The sequence below is a fragment of the Coffea arabica genome, chromosome 10e (genome assembly GCF_036785885.1).
Source record: "Coffea arabica cultivar ET-39 chromosome 10e, Coffea Arabica ET-39 HiFi, whole genome shotgun sequence".
Taxonomy (NCBI): Eukaryota; Viridiplantae; Streptophyta; class Magnoliopsida; order Gentianales; family Rubiaceae; genus Coffea; species Coffea arabica.
In genome coordinates, this window is record NC_092328.1 from 44,389,247 (window position 1) to 44,410,471 (window position 21,225).

The following is a 21,225-nucleotide window of genomic DNA, read 5'->3' on the forward strand; positions in this document are numbered from 1 at the left end:
CTATCAAGAGCAAAATAGTTTTTAGAGTCAATTCAGCACCACCACCACCATCGTAATCACTAAAACCCAAAAACCACTCCTACTGGGAGCACGATATATCTAGAGCACGGGGAGGGGGTGGGAAGAAATTTCACAGGGTGCAGGCTGGTCAAAAGATGGAGAGTTTGGACTTCGGAGTTGTGTTTAGGGGTGTAAATCGAAATTGAAATCGGTAATTCGAAACTTTGAAATCAAAATTTTTTTGGAATTTTGGCATCAAAATTTCCGACCGAATTCGATTTCAAATTCACCAACTCAGAATTCAAATTCGTTCCGAATTCAATTGGGAATTCGGTAAATTCCGATTTCACCAAATTCAGGAATATAAAAATTATTATTATTATATAAATGTTATATTACATATACATATAAAATAATACATATATATATATATATGAAAAATGAATTTGAAATCGAAATAGGAATTTCAAATCACCAAATTCAGGATAAAAATTATTATTATTATATAAATGTTATATTACATATATATATAAAATAATACACACACATATATATATATATATGAAAAATGAATTTGAAATCGAAATAGGAATTTCGAATTCTGATTTCAAAAATCCCATTACCAAATTCGAACCAAATTGGCATAATTTGAAATCACAAAACCCAATTTTAGTTCCGAATTCCAACTTACCAATTTCGAAAATTCTAAATTCCATTTGAATTTGGTCGGTAAATTGAAAATTTTCGATCTTGCACATTCTTAGTTGTGTTAACTAGGAAGGGTATTTTTGTCATTAAAATAAATTTTGCTTTGATACTAAAATAATTGCTGTGACAATATCATTGGTCTAATGGGAGAGACAAACGGTGATCGGTGAAAGTTAGGTGTCGTGAAAAGACAAACTTTGACAAATAAAGAAACTGATACGTACAAAATGAATAACAAGTTCAGGAATACAGAAATTGTGGCAAGCACGTCTTTTCATCCCCATATCTTCAAGAACAAAATCAAATTTGCACTTCGCAGAGAAGTCTGAAATTGGGTTGTTATAATTGTGGTTCAAAAGAGCTCAATGTTGATGCAAGAATTGTCCATTCTGGAGATTTTTTTCCAAGGAAACTTCCGCAAAGTTTCCTCCAGAATGCCTAAACCACAAAGTGAAACTTGGGTCATTTTCACAAACCATCACGGATCCGTACAAGCTGGGACAATCTAGATCTCTTTAGAAAAATCCAATAATTGATGTTTTAACCAGTACGAACTCTTTAACGATGTACTTACAAGTTACAACAGCATTAGTTGTGTGAATATAGATATTTTTTTTCTTTTATTATAATATCGTTCACCTTCATTTCAAGTTGTAGTAAAATGTCTTCAATACGATTGATTTGCACCGAATTTTCAACAAACTTGACAAAAATGGCGACGGCGAAGTTGCCCTTGAGGAGATAATGTGGCTGCTCGAAACTATTGGCGCCCACGTTAATCAAGTCGAGTTATTCATAGGTAAAGAGACTTTCGACCCTATTGATTTTGTGCTATTTTACGACCTTATCATAAAGGTCTACAATGTTGAGCAAAGCAAGAAGCCGAAGGAGAACGAAGAAGATAGCCTTTTGGAGAAGGATCTTACCAAAGCTTTCGAGGTTTTCGATTTGAATGATGATGGATTCATTTCCAGTGACGAGTTGGAGAGTGCATTGTGGAGATTAGGATTGTGGGATGGAGGGAAGGACTATAGAAGCATGATTAATGTTTATGATACTAATTTTGATGGGATGCTTGATTTTTAGGAGTTTAAGAGTATGATGTTGGCTTCAACTTCTAGAAAATTGGTATTATAATTGTACTATTGAAAATTTGTCCACGGTTTTGATATGGTCGACTTTTACGTTGGACTTATTGCGAGACCATAGAAATTGAAGGAGAGTTGGTTTCCTTACCTGTACTAGTGATCGGATTGGAACTATACAAAACTTAAATGTAATTAAAAAAAAAAAAAGAAACTTGATTTCTCATTTCTTTGTAAGCTCTTGCCTTTTTTTTTTTTGTGTGTGTGCGTTTTCTTATCACCCCTAGTATTAGTACATTTCTTCTTTTTGTTAATTATTCAGATCTTAAAAGATCAATAGGACTATGATAAAGACGGCCGGCTCTGATTAAATTAATATGAAGCTTGTAATTAATACCCATTAATTTTTTTTTAAAAAGAAAAAAGTCTAATTAAGATAAATGAAGTGGATTCCACATCTACTATAGCTTGTAAAAACTAAATTTCGCTGTATCTTTCATTGATAAAGTGGATATACATATACTTAAATTGATAAAGTCAATTGTTTAGGTAAAAACGAAAATCCAAAAGCTATCTTTGGATTAAAAAAAAAAAAGATGCAACATTTCTCAATTGAAATATGTTGTGAAGAAGTGATCCGTCTTTACTAATTAATGCAACTTCTATTGACATATAATTTTGCACTATTCAAAATATGATTCAAAATCATGAAAATGAAGTATGATGAGATCATATGAACTATAAAGGCTATTATTAGAAAACTTATTTGAAGAATTAATGTAAATGGGTACATGTTATTTGAAGGACTAATCCAAAAGTTTTGACATATTATTGTTTTGACCTCACACATAATGAGAATCTCAGAAGAATTCGAACAAGGGGGCCGGACCGGTTTGTCAGAAAACCTTTCAGATTGATTTTGTATAAAATACAAAATATGTAATTTTGTATGCACACATAGTGTAATTCACTTTCAATAATGTATAACTATAGAATAAAATTTTATAAATTTCATATATGATATGAAAAATAATATATAAGATGCGATTTAAACCTTATATATATATATATATATTTATCAAAATTTGATCATAAACCTTCAGGAACAGTTATAGGAGGAATTCACGACAGCATATCCTAATATGTCATACTTATCCGCCGCCATTTCTACAGGTCTTAGCCTATTCAATGCCCGAACAAGTCCTTATCATGCTTAGGAGTTCTAGTTTATTTTCTTCCGTGGTGGCGGAATTCTGCCAATTTCTTCGAATTTGTGTCTTTAGAGTTCTAGACAGCCACTTTCAACAAGCCAACCAATAAAAAAATGAATCAAAGATAACAAAGTCAACCAGTAGTGTTTTTTCTTCTTTCTCAAGAACGCAAAACCGCCCACCGTAGCAGATACATGGATGACACGTACTTCTAGATAAAAGAGAACAGAAATTCTACCCATGGCAAATTTGACTTTTGCTACTCTGTAGTCTATCCCTTCTTCTATCAGCGTTTCATTATTTTGAAACTTAGGGAATGGGTGGTGTTAGTGCCACGGCCTGCCCAGATGATTGCAGAAAGTACCCTTTAGGTTTAAAAAAATTATATAAACGTTCCTTAGAAAATAGTTTGGAGCTCACTTTACTGATGTAAGCAAAACATTCCCATTGATAATCCTATATTGCCCTTAGGTGAATTTTCTCCATAGAAATAAAATTCATTTGTAATTTTAAACTTAATATAATTGCCACATAGTTTAAGAAAACTATCTATCAAATTCGTTTCTCTTCACTCCGATAAAAAAACATTCGCATGGATAAATTGGAAAAAAAAATCTTGGATACCAATTGAGTAAGTAACTTATTTTTGTAAGAATCTTGAAATTTTTTCCTCAAATTATTACAATATTAAGTAAGATTTGAGATGATATTACAATATTAAGTAAGATTGTATTTGAGATTATTTGGGTGGTTAAAACTAGAGCAAATCTATTACTCTTGCTTTTCTTTGTTTTTTCTTTTTTTAATGATTTGTTAACTTTAATTTTAAACATGCATTACTTCACTTCATGGGAATGTTAAATTGAGTAATTCATAATGTTGTTTTTGTCATTTTACACCATGAGGGAAAGCAGGTGTAATTTTATAAATGTGGAGGATACTGTTTGTAATTGTCATAAATTTCAGGGGAAGTTTGGGAAATTATCCCTTTTTTTAAGTCCAATGTCAAAATTATCCTTCTCAAGTCCAAATGCAATTTGGACTCAGGAGGAGTAATTTTGTCATTTCAACATAAACTTGCTGCGAAAATAAAATATAAATTGTGGCATTATCATTTGCCCTTGGACCATATAACAATTCAGTTGAGTTCAACGGTTAGGTCAATGAGTTCAAGCGAGTACGTCTAAACCTCATAATTGGAATATTGAATGATGTCATAAATATAACAGTTTATCTAACGGGTGCCTTATATTTCAAATGTTATACTTTTAAAAATATAAGATTAATTATAAAAAGTAAATAACTACAAGAGAGGGTAGACAAAATTAAATAGAAAAGGTCTATAAATGTAAGAGAGGATAATAATAGTTAATGTGTGTATATCTATGGTAGGTTGTATGAATACTAGGTGTGTTAACTAGTGCTCCAAGGGCAGCCGTTAGAAAAACTCTAATTATAATAAGAGTGTAATAAAATAACATAAAATGTACCCATAATTCAGTATTTTCAGACTATAGATGAATATTTATGAGTTTGTAACTAAATTTATAAGAATTATTTGACAAAGTATAGAAATTTAATATAAAATATAAAAGTTTTTAGTATCACGCTCAATTTTTTCAGCGGGAATTTTCAAACAGGGTCCCTCGGCTGACAACCAATTGGAGCATCATCCTTGACTGGAGCAACTCTCCTTCCTGTTTCAATAGCTGTGAGACCCCTGGTTATTCTTTTTCTTTGTAAATAGAACACGAAACTATATAGAGTTGTCATGATGCATATATAGTAGCTGCTACTCTGCGCAAATTGATAGTTTTGAATTTGATCAATGAAAAAGCTATAGTTTGCTCAAAAACAAAGAAAAAGAAAAACAATACCAATTGTTCCTCGCATTTTACCGATGTTAAATTTTAGTTCATCCACACAAAGCAAAGCATTTTAGTTCCTGACAAATTCGAAACGTACTCTTTTGGTTCCTAAAAACACGTTTGCAGCCAAATCTTCACTGGAAAAATGTCACATGCACCAAATTTCAGAAATTTTAGGGACGAAATTGGGAGTCAATCAAATATTCAAATGGTGTAGTATGTAAAAATTAGATAAAAATAAAATTACGTGAGTTATCAATTTTGCCCTTTACGTTTTGAATACGTGATGTATTTGTTGTACCGAATGAGTTGAACGATGGATTGAACAAAAAGACACTCCTGTTCCTTTGTCGCCATAGAGTGCAGATTGTAGCCGCAAAAGCACACTTACGAACTAAATTTGATGCGGTGGTGAAAGCGTGAGAAGCGAATGAGTTGCACGAACACCCTCTATATAAATGAGATGAGAGAAAACTCGCAGCCAACAATGGGTAAAAATAACTAAGTTTGATATAATAATGGGTAAAAAACAAAAAAAATCCCTTGTGGTAAACCTAATATATAAAAAAGCCCCCCATAGTTTCAAAATATACAACACGACACCCCGTACTTTGAACTAAATTGTAAAGGTGACGGAATCCGTTAAACTTAACGGAAATGGAGAAAATAACCAAAATACCCTGATATAATTAAGCAAAAGATAACTCAAAAAAATAATTTGTTTTATTCTTTACATAGAGAGAATTGAAGGTTAAGGGGCAAAATAGGTCTATTTGTTAAAAATTTGGTATAAATTTTTTTTTTTAGATTCCAATAAGTTATTTCCGTTAAGTTTAACGGATTCGTTAACCTTTACAATTTAGTTCAAAATATGGGGTGTCGTGTTGTATATTTTGAAATCACAGGGGGCTTTTCTGTATATTAAATTTATCACAGGGGTTTTTTTTGTATTTTACCCTATAATAATTGATAAAGACTGCTTATAAAAGTCCTAGGAAAGCCTTTCTATGGGCTACAAAAGTCCTAATCTAAAAAGGAAATAAACACCACTAAAAATTCTAAATGAACAAAACTATGTATTTTCTAGTGCCCGACGTTGGACCAGTCATAAGGCCGAAATAAAAATAGTAGTAACACTGCTATTTTTAGATGTACCAGAATGCTTACCACTTAATAACTTATCTCTGCTAGTTATTGAGCGTGTGGACTCATTTGAACCTTAGGCTATTCTAGTTTTGGATTTTTACCGCATCATAATTAGTTTTATTTTTATAACTTTCTAATTTAATATCATTATTATTACTCGTTTTAAAATGTAATTTTATATTTCTTGAACGAGACTTGAGAATATGACAGATGCCACATGTCTGGCACGGTGCGAGTTAGGGGCATGACAACGTCTATTTGTTGGCAACTATCAATTAGCTGCTTAAATTTCTAAGTTTCCCTAGTATTTCATTTTGGCACGTTTAGTTCTTCTCATTAAATTTCGATCAATCCAAAACAGCTTCATAAAATTTTTAACATTGGAAGACCCACCCTTTAAAGGAGTCTGATAGCGCTTGACTCCGAATTAGTCACGGACCTAATACGATCATCAGACTAGGGAATTTTACATTAAAAAATTTTTTTTTTGACTGGTCTAAATATCAAAATCATGGGAACAATAGCAACTAAAATTCAATATTTACGGAAAATGAGTCTATAGAGTTCTACATAATCGCATTCTCCACCAATACTATGGTATATTGGGGATGATTTATTTTCTTGCTGCAAATTCAAATCAAACTATTTGTGTTCTTTGCTTTGAATTTATATTGGTTAGTAGGATTGGGATAGGCAATGACACGTTTACTAGGCAGCATATCTCCCTTTTTTTCGTTTTTTTTTTTTTTTTTCCTGAACATCTCGTTGCATCAAATATTGGAAACTATTTGTGTAGAATATCTTCTTGCTTTTTTCTTCCTTTAGTTTAAAGATATTCTGTGAATAGGATTACGATGCAAATCATTGATAGAACACTTATGCCCTCTAAAAAATTACACATCGCAAACAAAAAAGGAAATTGCTTTTACAAAGCCCCTAAGTGATGTACCATAAATTTCTCCAGCATCAAAGTGTTATTTTCTTAGCAAAGAAGGAAATTCCTTTGAGAAATTAAATATTCTAATCCTTCAGTTCTGGGAAGAGATTTTCAGCCATTGCCGTAGATTTCCATGAAATCAATTTTCTGCAATTATCTGTCCTTATATTTCGCTCACTGGAAAGTGTTGTGCATTTTAAGATCAAATCTCGCACGTAATGATGTTAAAGCACTATGAAATCTAATACCTTTTCGGTTTTTAGAATAACAGCAATAAATGATGATTGCTATATTTCTGTCCACAATTTCAGATAATTAATTAAAAGCCAAGTATTTAGTGGTATAACAATCAAGGTTGAAGTCTCAGGACCCTTTCTTTTTTTTTTTTTCAATTTCAAGAAAAGCCCTTGAAGTTAGGGATTTTCGATTCCAGGCGTCACAAAGTGTGTTCTTAGTCTAAGCATATGTTGCTATGAGGCCTTAATCTAGCTTGTGCTCAAAGTTAAAACTCCAGAAGCTAGAAATTTTGGGATCAAATCTCACTATATGTGATAATTATCTAATTATCTATGAATTTATTTTTTTGTATTTGTATTATTGTGTTGGAGTCCTAATTCTCAGCATTTTTGGGGGAACTATAATTTTTCAGCATTTGTGGGTTTGTTTGTTGACTGGTAATCTTATCCAGAAAAAACCAAAGAAGCCTAAGTGTATGTTAATGCTTATTTCCTTCCCATTTATGGATTAGTTGTAATCTTGGTGTTCTGTAATTTGTTTATATTAAACTTACAATCATCGATTACTTGTAAATTGACTAAAAAATAAATAAAAACCCATCCAATCCTCCCTCCTTTCGTTATGTTACAATAATCATAGCTATTTCATGTAAAATCATGCCTTCTTTTCTTGATCGTTTAAAAAAAAAAGAAAAGGAATGAAAAGCAGCTTCCAAAAAAAAGGGATAATTTCATAAACTTCCCTCGAGGTTTTTGATAATTTCACCTAGTACCATTGAGCTTTTCAATATTACACATACCTAACTTGACCCTACAAAATGATCATAATAACCTTAACATTTAATCTTTTTTTTTTTTGCAATTAAACAATCCTTCCTAATTTTGTTTATATGAATGCATCCCACAATTAGACATTTAATGGAAACAAAAATAAAATTCACTCATGGAATAACTGATTATGTCCTATACACAATAATAACATATTAAAAATTAATTTTATCTTTGCTTGGAAGATATGGAGATGAATAGAAGAAGATGTAAATTGGGTTTAAAAAGGACAGGGCTGGTATTGGTACTCCAATATTTGAGGAATAAGATGTTATGTTGATGCGGTTATTGAAATTTTTTGAGTTTAACAGTCCAAATGTTGTTAATTTTGATTGAGGTTTTAGAATTTAGGGATTGATGGTAGTAATGGTCATAGTGATAATGGTACTAATTAATTTGAAATATGGTAATATTAAAGGTTTAAAATAGTAGAAATGAGGGTTGAAATGAGTTTGAGATTTTGTTAATGTTCTATAGATTTTGAATAATTTTATAAGAAGGTAAAATGAACTTCACAATTTGATGAGGGCATTTTGGGTTATTCATTCAAAATTTTGACCATTAAATAATTTTTGTTACCAAAACGGTAAACTCGAGGGAGGTACATGTTATTTTTTAAATCTCAAGAAAACTAGGTGAAGTTGTTAAGAACCTCAAGGGAGGTTTCTGAAATTATCCCCCAAAAAAAAAGACTTATAGCTCACAAAAAAACTTAGAGATAATTGTAGAAACCTCCCCTGAGATTTCTGACACTTGCACTGACCTCCCCTGTGGTTCGAAAAATTGCACTGACCTCCCCTGAACTTACTAATCCTTTGCAGATTCAGTCCAAACGATTAAAATATTGTTTTAGAAAGTGAAATTAGAATTTTGTACCAGATTTGCCCTTTGTGCTACATGTCCAATGAATGACAAAATACTACAAATCAATTAACAATTAATAAACTTTAAGGGGTATAGTTTATGAGCAAATACGCATTACCTATTTAAAGTACCGCCTCTTTATGGGTATTTTACTTTCAAACATTTAATTTATGATAAATATATCAATGTTTGTAAGTAAAATTCAAAAAGGGTTACAGTAATATTCTTACAAAAAGAAAATCGGTAAGTTATCTATTTAATATAAATTAAATATTTTTAAAAAAAGGAATGGCCCATAAAGTATTAATTCTTTATGGCTTTCATCCATTAGATGAGTAAAGTATTGGCTCTTTATGGGCATTTTATTCTGAATCATTTAATTTATATTAAATACATAAATGTTTGTAACTAAAATTGAAAAAGTATTACATTCATATTTTTACGGAAGGAAAACTAGTAGGTTTTGTATTTAGCAAAAATTAAATATTTGAGAGTAAATACAAATCATCAAAGTTTATTAATTGTTAATTGATTTGTAGTACTTTGTGATTCATTGGACATGTAGCACAAAGGGCAAATCTGGTTCAAAATTCTAATTTCACTCCCTAAAACAATATTTTAATCGTTTGGACTGAATTTGCAAAGGATTAGTAAGTTCAGGGGAGGTCAGTGCAAGTGTCAGAAACCTCAGGGGAGGTTTCTGCAATTATCCCAAAAACTTATATAAATAAGGGGATAGCCGTATAGTGATGAATGTTAGGTGTTCAAAAACAAAAGTAATACCTATCTACAACGTGAATGGGCAGGACTGCAGGAGGTCCAGAAATAATAGAGGTTGTGCAGAGCACATCTTCTTTATCTCCATTGCTTCACGTAAAGACAAACTAAAATTTGAACTTGGGATAGAGATCTGATCTTGGCGATCTAGCTGATTGTGGTTCAAACGAAAAAAAATCTGGATGCAAAAATTGTCCATTCTGAAAATCTTTTTCATAGGAAACTTCCTCCAAGCTTCCTCCTCACCGCCTAAGCCACAAGATGAAACTTAGCTCTCGTCACATATCCTTACAGATCCGTACAAGAGCAGGACAACAAGATTTCCTTCGAAAAATTCCAAGAATTCATCATTCAGCTTCACCCTTTAAATATTACGCTTTCTTTAAACATTGTACTCACAACAGCATTAGTTATGCAAAAGCAGCCGTTCTTTCTTCTATATAGAGTAGTCCATCTACTTCATTTCTAAGTCATAGATAGTAAAAATGTCTTCAGTTAAACTGTTTGATTTGCATCGCATTTTCGACAAACTCGACAAAAATGGCGATGGCCTCGTTAGCCTAGAGGAGCTAATGTGGCTGCTCGATAGCATCGGCGTCCATGCTAATCAAGACGAGCTTGAGTTACTGATAGGTAAAAAGAGTCTCGACCCTATTGATTTTGTGTTCTTTCACGACCTCGTCATGAAGGGCTACAATCTTGATCAAAGCAAGAAGCTGAAGGAGAAGGAAGAAGATAGCCTTTTGGTGAAGGATCTTGCCAAAGCTTTCGAGGTTTTCGATTCAAATGGTGATGGATTCATTTCCAGTGAAGAGTTGGAGAGTGCATTGTGCAGATTGGGATTGTGGGATGGTGGGAAGGATTGTAGAAGCATGATTAATGCTTATGACACTAATTCTGATGGGAAGCTTGATTTTGAGGAGTTTAAGAATATGATGTTGGTTTCCAACTTCTAGAAACTTGCTGTTCAAGATGTACTATTCCAAATTTGTCCATGATTTTCATATGGTCGGCTTTTGCCTTGAATTTAATGCCAGACAACAAAAGTCCAGAGAAACTTGTTGGTTTTTCCTTTCTGTGTCTGCTCTTGCATTTTTTTTCTTTTCTTATTTTTTTTTGTTTTTTTCTTCCCCTTGCATGTATTTTTAGTACGAACTTCTTTTTGTTGATTATTGGAATCTAAAGAAGATGAATAGGTGGAATATGATAAAGAGAGGCGTGTAAAATGATATTCTGGTGCTTTTTTTTTTTGGTACAAAGATGCATAATTGTACAAAGCTAAGCATCTTTGCTTTTAATTTCTGTATAATATAGGAGGAGCTCAACATGCTCTGACTATTCTGAAATTTTACCCCAAGAATTCATATTCAGTGGATTCTTTTGGGGTAAGTCATATTAAATGAAATTATAAATGACAAAAACTAAAACGTGCTAAGGTGATCTTGGATTTATATGTTTTGGAGCTTGGTGATGAGGAAGAAAAGGAATGAAAGAGAGAGAATAAAAAGAGATGGAAAGAAAAGAAAAAGAAATAGGATTAAAAGAAAGCATCCCTAAAATTTGGTGCTAAACTACAAAAATTGCAGATAACCGCTTATTATACAAGCTAGAACTATGGGTCATTATCGCCTTGAAAGTGAAGAAGGTTTATTGTAATTTACTCTAGAAATTCTTTTCTTAAATCCTAAATAAAGGACACTTTAAGAAATTTCTTGTTCATACTTTTTTTTTTCTTTTGAAGTCCAATATTGTTAGGTGAGAGATGCACATAACCTAAAAAAAAAAATATCAATCGTATCTTTGGAAATTAGAACCTTATATTATCCCCAAATTCAAGTTCAAGATAAGCTTAGTTTGTACTGAATTGAGATAAATTCAGTGCTTTCAATAATCAACGAAGATCAACCTTACCTTTTGGGAACTCAGAACCTTATCTTATTTCCCAAAATTCGGATTCAAGATAAGCTCAGTTTGTATTGAATTGAGACAAATTCGATGACCACGTGACATACATGCAATAAATACCACTTCACATACTATTCATTAAGTATCCACGAGTACGAGTAACTAGCATAATAAGTAATAACTGCCATTATACCAAAAGCGGCAAAATGGATCCTTAAATATACATCAAATCATCACATCCCAAAGAAGTGCTAAGAGTAATTTTCCTGTAAAAACTCTCCAGAAAATACAATCCAAACGGTCTCTTCTGTTCTGGGATAGTTGGAATTTTTCAACTAGATGTGGACTAAAAACAGAACTCCACTCCACAAACTTCTGACCAAGAAATGTCAAATAATTCCAGTCCAGACGTATTACTTACTCCGTACAAAACAATTAATGGTCTTCGAGAAAACTCTAGACTTTTGTTATGGACGTGTGTTGTAAATCAAATCGGACAAATTAAAGAACTTTAACATTATATATTGTCTTTTCGTGCAGATATTTCCCTTGACGAAACTTCTTGCCAACTTCCTCGTCAAATTTCAGCCACATAAGTAACACAAGATGGGTCATCGTCGAGACCAAATTTCGTACAAGCATGTACAAGAGTTTTCTGGAATATTCGGTTAAAATTAAAGAGTCTCCCTCCAAAGTTTCTGTATAAATTCTTCAAGCTACCTGACCAAAATGCAGGTATCATCCAAATATCGAAGCATTTCACAGAACAGAGCGATTCTTGATTTGCTTAAGAAAATTTCTTCATTTCCCTTTACAATCTACAATAAAATGTGTCCCATTAACGCCTCTAATTTGCATCGGATTTTCGACAAGCTGGACAGAGATGGCGATGGCTTCGTCAGCGTTGACGAGCTAATGTGGCTTCTGGAAACCATCGGTGTCCAAACTAGCTTGGATGAGCTCGAATTATTGGTTGGCAAAAAGGGTTTTCTGGACTCGATTGATTTCTTGTTGTTTCATGATATTGTCATCAGTGGGAAGAATATGGATGAAAAGAAGTTCAGAAAAAAGGAGCAAGAAGAAGAAGATAAGCACATAGAGAAAGATCTTGTTCAAGCATTCGAGGTTTTCGATTTGAATGGAGATGGATTCATTTCCAGTGAGGAATTGCAGGGTGCATTATGCAAACTGGGATTGTTGGATGAACAGTGTGGGAAGGATTGCAAGAGTATGATTAACGTGTACGATACTAATTCTGATGGGAAGCTTGATTTCGAGGAGTTTAAGAATATGATGTTGCATTCTGATTCTTAGATAGCGTAGCAGACCAAAAAAGCAAACATTACTTTTTTTTTTTTTTCTTTTAAGTGTAAGCATCAAGTTTTGAAGTCGTAGTCTCGTATTTAACGCTCTCTTCGTCTGTGCCGTTCAATTCATCCCTTTCTCTCGAAAAGCCGTTCAATTCTTGTTTAGGTTGTAATCTGTAAATTGTACATACCTTAGATTACTTCATGCTTACAAATGATTCCTTTCCTGGCTAGAATTCATGATTCTGTTAAGTTGCTGCATCCTACAAGTAAGTCCCATATGATCAAACCATTGTCGTGTGCACAGTACCAACAAACGTTAGCAAGTCAATTTCGGCACGTTAATTTGCCCAACCAATACCATCCATGACAACCCGAAGGATGACTTTCAACGTAAAATATGGAAATGGGTGTTTATCTAGTCCAAGAGGATAGTTAAAAAGAAAAAAAAAATTCTCATTTTCAAGCCATACCCATATTAGGCCGTCCCTAGAAAAGAAAAACTCTGTTTCAGTGGAATAAAAAATGCATGGGGTTTGGAATTTACAAGGTTGAATGAAGAGAAATCAAAACATCCTGAAGCTATCCTCTTAATAAGCAATTTACATTAGAAAATTTATCTACTTACATTATTGTTCATAGATGTTCCTACTCTATTCCATTTTGTCTCGTCTGCCAGACTGCAAAACCATCTATGCCTTTGGCGTAGAACCTTTGTTTGCCGCAGTGTTGACCTGTTTAGATAGATAAGCTTCATACAATTCCACAACCATGCGGGGTTCCTTCTCGACGAGTTCAGCGTACTCTTCCCGCTTGCGTAGTTTCTCCATGTTGTCCATGATCAGTGATAAGGCAGCATCAACCAAGCTTTTGGCATTGTGCTGGTGAGCAAAAGCGTAGATTGGGATTGAGTTCTCCCAGCTCAAGTTAGATATCAGAAACTTCTCACAGTAAGTCTTCAGATGTTTGACTTGGTACTTTTCAGCCAATACCAAGAGGTCACAAGCCATGTTCACATCAAGACAAGCTTCTGCAGTGTACAAGTAGTTGACGAAGGCGCGAAGGGCATCATATGACACATCACAAATTTTAATTGTTCCGCTGAGGCTTTCCTCCATCTTAATTTCCAGCATGGCTTTGAAAACTGGGGAACGGCTGGCCTGTTGCAAAACAAAATTCTCAATATCCTTGAGATAAATATGTTTTACCAGCTTTTATTGAACAGGACATTGTTGTGAATTCGTTCAGAGAAAGATCTCCAGGGTTAAGTGAACTTCTCAGGCTCTCAAATCGATGAGATTCAGCACCAAGACATGCTAAGCAAATAACTAGCAATCTGGGCATATGTCCTCAAAACACCAGAATACATTCTTCTATACATACCATAGTAGCAAAAATCATGGTTTAGATTGACCTAAATTCTCTTTTAAACCTCAGCCATCAATTGAACATCTTCAACCAAGTTGAAAGTTTTGTACTGATCACGTCATACATGCTGACCACTCTTTAAGATCACACACGAAAAATATAAATAAAAGGAAATAAAGATTAATAAGTAATTAGATTCTGCATAAATCTTCTATTAACGGATCCTAAAACTTATGCATGAATCTTCAATTACTGTCACCTGAATAACCAGGTTCCTACAAAAAGATGGCTTAAATGTTAGCACAACACATGAACAATTTAAGTAATGAATTCCTCCAAATTTTATCAAAGCCAAAAAAGTAGCTCATGCAAGCAAACAAGCACCTACTTTAACAGGGCATGACCATACAATACTTTGAATTTTATACACTAAAAAGGAAAAAGGAAACATGTAGAATATTATGTTGGTTTAAAATTACATGAGAAACAGGCACACAAGTGGGAGACGGGATCATTACCTTTATTTATTACTAAAGAACATTTTAACCTGAGCATTCTACTTAAAGCCACAGCTCCTACTTCCAACTGCAGGTAGGCAACAGCCAAATACTAATGACTCCTCCTCCTCCTAACCTAGCTTTCCAGGTAATGTGAAATACACATTCCATCAGCTATAGTGACCTCTCAGGTCCACAAGAATCTAAAACGTTGCCAGTTTATTTGTTCAACAAGTTGTATAAATTATCTCAATTTTACCCAAGTTTCTTTCCCAGACTGGAGCTCCTTAAGTTGAAGGTACATCATCACTTACTCTAATCCAAAGCGTTCAAAATAGAAACCACAACCATTGCACAATTGTCAGCATATGAGTTGTACCACTCTCCATAATGAGGCAAATCATTCATGTTCTACTAAATATGCCACAAAGATGTGGAATAATGGAGATATCAGATTTTCTCCCTAAGCCTGCCCTGTACAATAAACTCAATGAAAAGAATGCCCCTAGATTTGCAGGGATTATAACAATGTAGAAATTGTGAAAATCCTAACATAATACTTGTAACTCTTTGGGCCTAAACCAGTCAAATCTATAATCTTCAAAATTATCTCATGAAACCGCATTTCACCATGCACATATTCTGTAATCGAGTGCCAATATGAAATATAAGAATTCATACGTGTGGCAGTAGCAATCGGGCTACATGAATAACAAGGGCAACAGAGAATTCAACAATTGTTTTACTAATAGTAGTTTCTGAATGTATCTGCAACTCCAACTGTAGAAGTGGTCTTATTTCTGTGACATTGAGTTGTCAAAGACATTGGAAACTTTGAATTTGTCATTGGCAAAACTCAGGCTTATCATCAAGCTACCCTCCAGGAAACTTGAAAACATCCATTAAGCACCACAATCACCTCAATGCTAAATTGCATGGACAGACTTTAAATAATGTGAAATGATGCACAAACATTGTTAACAAAAGAGTTGACACAATCAAAATGTTATTTCTAATTTCATAGTTGAATTAGTCAAGCCATTAAAAACCCAAGTTCGACTCAGATAAACACAATTACAAATTGGAAAATATTTAGGTAAACCTAACCTCTACGAATGGTTTAGATGCTAATACCCTTCTAGAATGCGCTAGTAATTATGCATACAATAAACCCACTTAAAACCTATTGGATACTTAGGATATAGGAATCCTGCTCCTGCACAATTTCCTCAATGAAAAGAATGTCCCTAGATTTGTGGGGATTCGAACCCCAAGAACTGTGACGATCCCAATGTATTACTTGTACACTGTAATTTAATGCCCCATTGGGACTAAACCAGTCAAATCTGAAGTCTTGAAATTTATCTAATGGAACCGCATTACTCTATGCGCATTTCCTGGTCTTATTTCTGTGAAATCAAGTTGTCATAGTGATTCAAAACTTTAGATTAGCCAAGATTACCTAATCAGAGTAGTTGGCATCATTACATTTGGCAAAGTTCAGACATATCATCAGACTACCATCCAAGCAACTCTTTAAATACATACACATTACGCACCACTATTATATAAATGCCAAATTGAGCGAACAGACTTAAAGTAATGTCAAATGTTACACAAACATCATTTACAAATGAGTTAAAGAACCTTCTTTTTCTTCTTTTTTTTTTTTTTTTATTTCATGGTTGAACTAGTCAAGCCATAACAAACACAAGTTTGACTAAAGACAAACACATTTTCAACCAGAAATGTTTAGGCACGGCTAGCCTATTCACCACTGCTTTGACTGGATGTACCCTTTCTAGATTGTGCGAGCAATTACGCATACAGTACAACCGCTAAAAGATCGAAATTGTACCAAGTGCATCAGTAATTGTACCATTTGCTTTATTATTTGTACTTTCAACCAATGTACAAGTATTTGAAGCGTGGACTAAGCATACAGTTCCAACTTTTGCAGCATTGCCCTTCAATCATTTCCGCTACAAAAAAGTTCTAACGTACTTCAAGCAACAACAGCTGTACCCCGAGCATGAATCATTGTACTACTAATCTAAAGCCGATCAAAAAAAACTAACCAGAACGGCCCGATGGGCGGGGACGGGTACGGGCTGACAGGAGGCGGTGGAATGGTCATCAGAGGCGACCAAAACGACGTCGGTGAAGAGAGGAGGGGAAAGGAGCGGGGGGCCCCAGAAGAAGCGGAGGAAGTTGACTTTGGACTTGAGGTCGTCGATCTCACGCTTGAGCTCTTCCTCGGTCTCGCTGGCCTCCTCGTAGCATTCTCGGCACGTGCCGGCGTCACGTGACCCGTACTCCTCCTTGCACGACAAGCATTTCATCGTCTCCGCCATCTCTTCTTCTTCGTCTTCGCCACTGCTGTCGCCTATTGAAGGGAGATGACGATGACGACGACGATGATGTAATCAATCCGGACGTTGCTCGTGCAGGGCATCTAGTAGTGGGCCGAAGGCGTCAGCGTGGAGTGTCAACAAGTTTAAGGACTTTTTGGTCTTTTCATTGGCTGAACCGGAGAGCATATATTTCTAGCTAGTCTGTTCCCCTATTTTTTGGTTAATGAAATATTGTAGGAGAAGAAATTACCCCACCATGCTTTTACCGCTAGCTCCCCCTGTTTTCTCTTTAGTTTATTCAATTTTTCCAACTCTTACACCAGTCCTAAATTGTTGTACTATTAACAATGGAGGAAATTCTAAACAGTGACGATTCTATAAATGTGATATGAGGGTAAATGATTGAATGAATCTTATATATACTGACGGTGTATATACTATCACGATTGGATGTTCACGATTGGATGTATAACATCCAAGCAAAATATGAATTTTAAATTTAAATTAAAATGAGTTGTCATGCATTCAATGATAATTATATATATACTATCAGTGTATAAAAGATTAATTTTAAATTTTTTAGTGGTTCCTGAGTAAAATGCTAGCCTTCGTGGTTTGGAGTTATTCATTGATTTTGGACTTGTTAATCATATTCTTTAGGTTGAACTTTACAAGTTTAACCAACGTTATAGTAGTGTTTCTTCTTCCATTTTGGTTTTGGTTTTTGAGATTTTTGTAGTAAAAAAAAATGTAGAGGTCTCCACAAAAATAATGCATAATAGTAATGACTTACCATGCCTTGGGCTAATTTTGGCATTTAGATTGTTACAGAATTTAGGTTACGGTTCTATATCATTCTTAGCAATAATGAGTAAGGGCAGGGTGTGTGTGTGTTTCTTACAGCTGTTGAAAGACAAGAAAAAACAGGCGAGGAGTGTAGTGTGTGGTGGGTTCTTCGTTAAGGCCCTTAAGCCTCCCTCGATCCCTTTCCCCCAAAAAATCTTGTCCCACATCGGTTTGAGAGGTGTGTGTGTGTTTGAATTTAAGGTCCGTGAGTTTACCCAGAAGTCAGCAATTGCCTTTTGGGTAAACTGGTGGAATTACCTTAGATTCGGGTGTGTGTGTTTCTTACAGCTGTTGAAAGAGTAAGGGCAGAGTGTCTGGAACATTTTTCAGAATGCTAATATCATTTACTTATAACACACAACGTCTCTTTGATTGTTGTAATATAAGGAAAAAAAACACTTGTGTACTGATTAACCGTTATTTTTTCATAGACATTTTTATGTCTATGTACACAAAATAAGCGTTTACATTTGTTTCTATGTATGCAAATATTTGTTGATCCACTCCTAGGTATAGTATTCTGCAGATTTAATTCTGCAGTACAGTGCTTGCTTATGACCTATATATCAGGACAAGAATTAAATCTGTACAGTGCTTGCTTATGACCTATATATCAGGACAAGAATTAAATCTGTACAGTGCTTGCTTATGACCTATATTCTGCAGATGTCAGGACAAGAATTGTGAGAGAGAGTCTCCAAAAGAAGAAAAGAAATGACCTGTTGTTGCAGGCAGGGATAGACACCATATTATCTTCCGAATGCTTATTTTCAGCAGCATCTTGTTCTTGATTTACAAAAAGAAGATTGTGAATTTATGCACACCTGCTGTTGTTTTTCATGCTTGACGATACTCTTTTTTTTTTCTTGACATATAAAACTAATGGTTTCAAAGGTAGTTTTGTGAATTAATTTAGTACCCACTCGTAGATTTTTAAGCACTTCAAGAAAAAAGTTAAGGTGATAGGGTGGAGGGAGGATGATGGAGGCGAAAATGCGAGATGTAGGGGGAGGGGGGGGGTGAAAGAGACCGATGAGGAAAAGGGAAATGGAGAGTGGCGGGAAGAGGTAATTGATTGGAAGGGAAAGTGATGAGTGAGTATTTTTTATAGGGTTATTATCACTTTACCCCCTTAACGTTTGGTGCTACTATCAATTTCCCCCTTAACGTTATCTTTTAGTCACTTTACCCCCAAAACTAACGGTCAAACTGAACGGAGTTTGTTAGTTAAAGTGAAAAAACATGTTTAACCTTTAAAATTATCATCACTTTATCCCCATAAAATATAGCGTCATTATCAATTTTCCCTCTAGAGTTATTTTTTAGGCAATTTATCCTACCATTAAACCAATTTAGTAAGTTAAAAAACTTTAAAAGAAAATACCCTCCTCTTTGCATAATAAAAATAATAAAAAATTTAGAGTGACTCTTCTCCTTTTTAGTATCAAGAAAAAAAGTCAAAGTATTAATTTCTTTAATTTTTGACAATCTTATTAATATTGAAAAAAATAAAAAGATGGAGAGGGGAGGGGGAGAGGGAGAGGGAGAGAGAGAGAACTCAATTCTTTTTTTTAAAAAATTACAAATAAGAAAGAATTAAATACTTTTATTATTTTAAAATTATTTCACTTTTTTGTTTATCACCAAATTCCAATGCTAATCTCGACAATTTTAAAGTAATACGATAATTTTAGACTTTTCTTTATTTTTTTTTGTAAAATCTAATTAGTTGTCTCCTTCTTTCCTATCTCTTTTTCTTTTCCTAGTATTAATAAATGTGAAGAAAAAGGAAATTTGAGAAAATCCTTTTATTTTTATATTTTCGATCTCTTAAAGTGAAAAAAAAAAGAATAATAACCATTCCAACTTTTTTATTTTTAATTATATATAAAAATGGGTAAATATATTTAAAATTTTTTGACCATACTAGTTAGATTAACGATGAGATAAAATGCCTAGAAAATAATATTAAGAACTAAAGTAATTGTATCACTATAATCTAAACGAATAAAGTGATAATAACAATGTAGTAATGCTATAAAATAAAGGGTATTTTTGTCCAAAATTTCTTAACATGTTGAGTTGAATTATCAATGGGGGTAAATTGACTAAAATATAACGTTAGAGGGTAAACTGATAATAGTGATATAGTTTAAGGGGGGTAAAGTGATAATAACCCTTTTTTATATTTTGGGGTAGTTTTTGTGTGCCTGTGGGAGTTTAGATAGTTTTAAGATTTTTTTTTGAATGTTTTTAAGAGAATTATTATGAATGGGTGTTTTAATCAAACAAATGAATAAAATGTTTTTCCAAAACAAAACAAACAAATAGAGCCATTAATGTCATTTCAAAGTCTTTATGATATTTAAAGGATCATACAATTATAAAATACCCTTGCAAGTAGAGAAATTGGAACGTCAAACAGATCCAAAGAAGTAATAATTCGATTTTAAAGAAAGTAAGACTTAAAAAAAAGATTTCATCAGTTTAGTGTAAAAGAAAATTCCAATTTCTTTATTAACATTATCATGACACAAAATCACAAAAAATGATGAATAAATTTTAGAAAGAAAGTGATGATAGAGTAGGTTACAAACGAATCAAACTGCTTATGAGCAGCTCGAGTTCGAGCTTGATTAACATCGAGTGCGAGTTGAGTTTGAACTGACCAAGTCGAACTCGAATTCAAAGATACTCAATTCGTTAACTCGCGGATCGACTCGATTATATATATATATATATAATTTCAATAATAAAATTATTCATATTTCTAATATTTTATTATTTTTTATGAAAATTATTATTTCGATGAGAACAAAATTTGACTCGACTCGGATCTTTAGCAACCACCTATAATGGAGAGATGAATGACAAATGACAACAATACAAGAAAATTTCTATAACCACCAAAACCATGACCCATAATATATTATTATGTCCTCTTTTAACCGGCTACTATAAGTAAACCATCATATTAAAACAGGCGATGCATGATCAAGTAGTCAAAGACCGACGACCTTGTAGCTACGGGTATGTTCAGTTGCTCGGTCTGTCAATCGGGCCTAATGAGTCGGGCTTTTATAAGTTCGAGCTCAACTCATTTAATTTGTAATATTTTTTGAATTTCGGATTAATAAATGTGAAATTCATACTCAATTCACATAATACTCGGGTTATGAGCCTTATTCGGCCTTAGTTTAAACTCACTTATTACTTCTTAATTTTTTTAATATAATTACTCTAACTGTTAAGTTGTAAAACTAATTTAACATTTACAAGACTATAATA

General features: G+C 33.5%; 4 protein-coding genes across 4 annotated transcripts; 3 read left to right on the top strand and 1 right to left on the bottom strand.

Annotated features, from left to right (window-relative positions):
* Positions 1–1,452: 1,452 nt before the first annotated feature.
* Positions 1,453–1,794, top strand: LOC113711534 (probable calcium-binding protein CML44). The gene has a single exon (XM_027234692.1). It carries the CDS (start codon positions 1,453–1,455, stop codon positions 1,792–1,794), a length of 342 nt encoding a protein of 113 aa, XP_027090493.1.
* A 7,879-nt stretch (positions 1,795–9,673) lies between these two features.
* LOC140015474 (probable calcium-binding protein CML44) lies at positions 9,674–10,731 on the top strand. Its single transcript, XM_072068073.1, has one exon. The coding sequence runs from the start codon at positions 10,146–10,148 to the stop codon at positions 10,614–10,616; it is 471 nt and encodes a 156-aa protein (XP_071924174.1). The 5' UTR covers positions 9,674–10,145; the 3' UTR covers positions 10,617–10,731.
* A 1,463-nt stretch (positions 10,732–12,194) lies between these two features.
* On the top strand, positions 12,195–12,978 carry LOC113711535 (probable calcium-binding protein CML44). Its single transcript, XM_027234693.2, has one exon. It carries the CDS (start codon positions 12,295–12,297, stop codon positions 12,877–12,879), a length of 585 nt encoding a protein of 194 aa, XP_027090494.2. The 5' UTR covers positions 12,195–12,294; the 3' UTR covers positions 12,880–12,978.
* A 384-nt stretch (positions 12,979–13,362) lies between these two features.
* On the bottom strand, positions 13,363–17,230 carry LOC113712917 (BTB/POZ domain-containing protein At4g08455-like). The gene is made up of 2 exons (XM_027236554.2): positions 16,816–17,230; positions 13,363–14,032 (listed from the first exon to the last, which is right to left on the bottom strand). Exons 1-2 carry the CDS (start codon positions 17,089–17,091, stop codon positions 13,565–13,567), a joined length of 744 nt encoding a protein of 247 aa, XP_027092355.1. The 5' UTR covers positions 17,092–17,230; the 3' UTR covers positions 13,363–13,564.
* Positions 17,231–21,225: the final 3,995 nt, after the last annotated feature.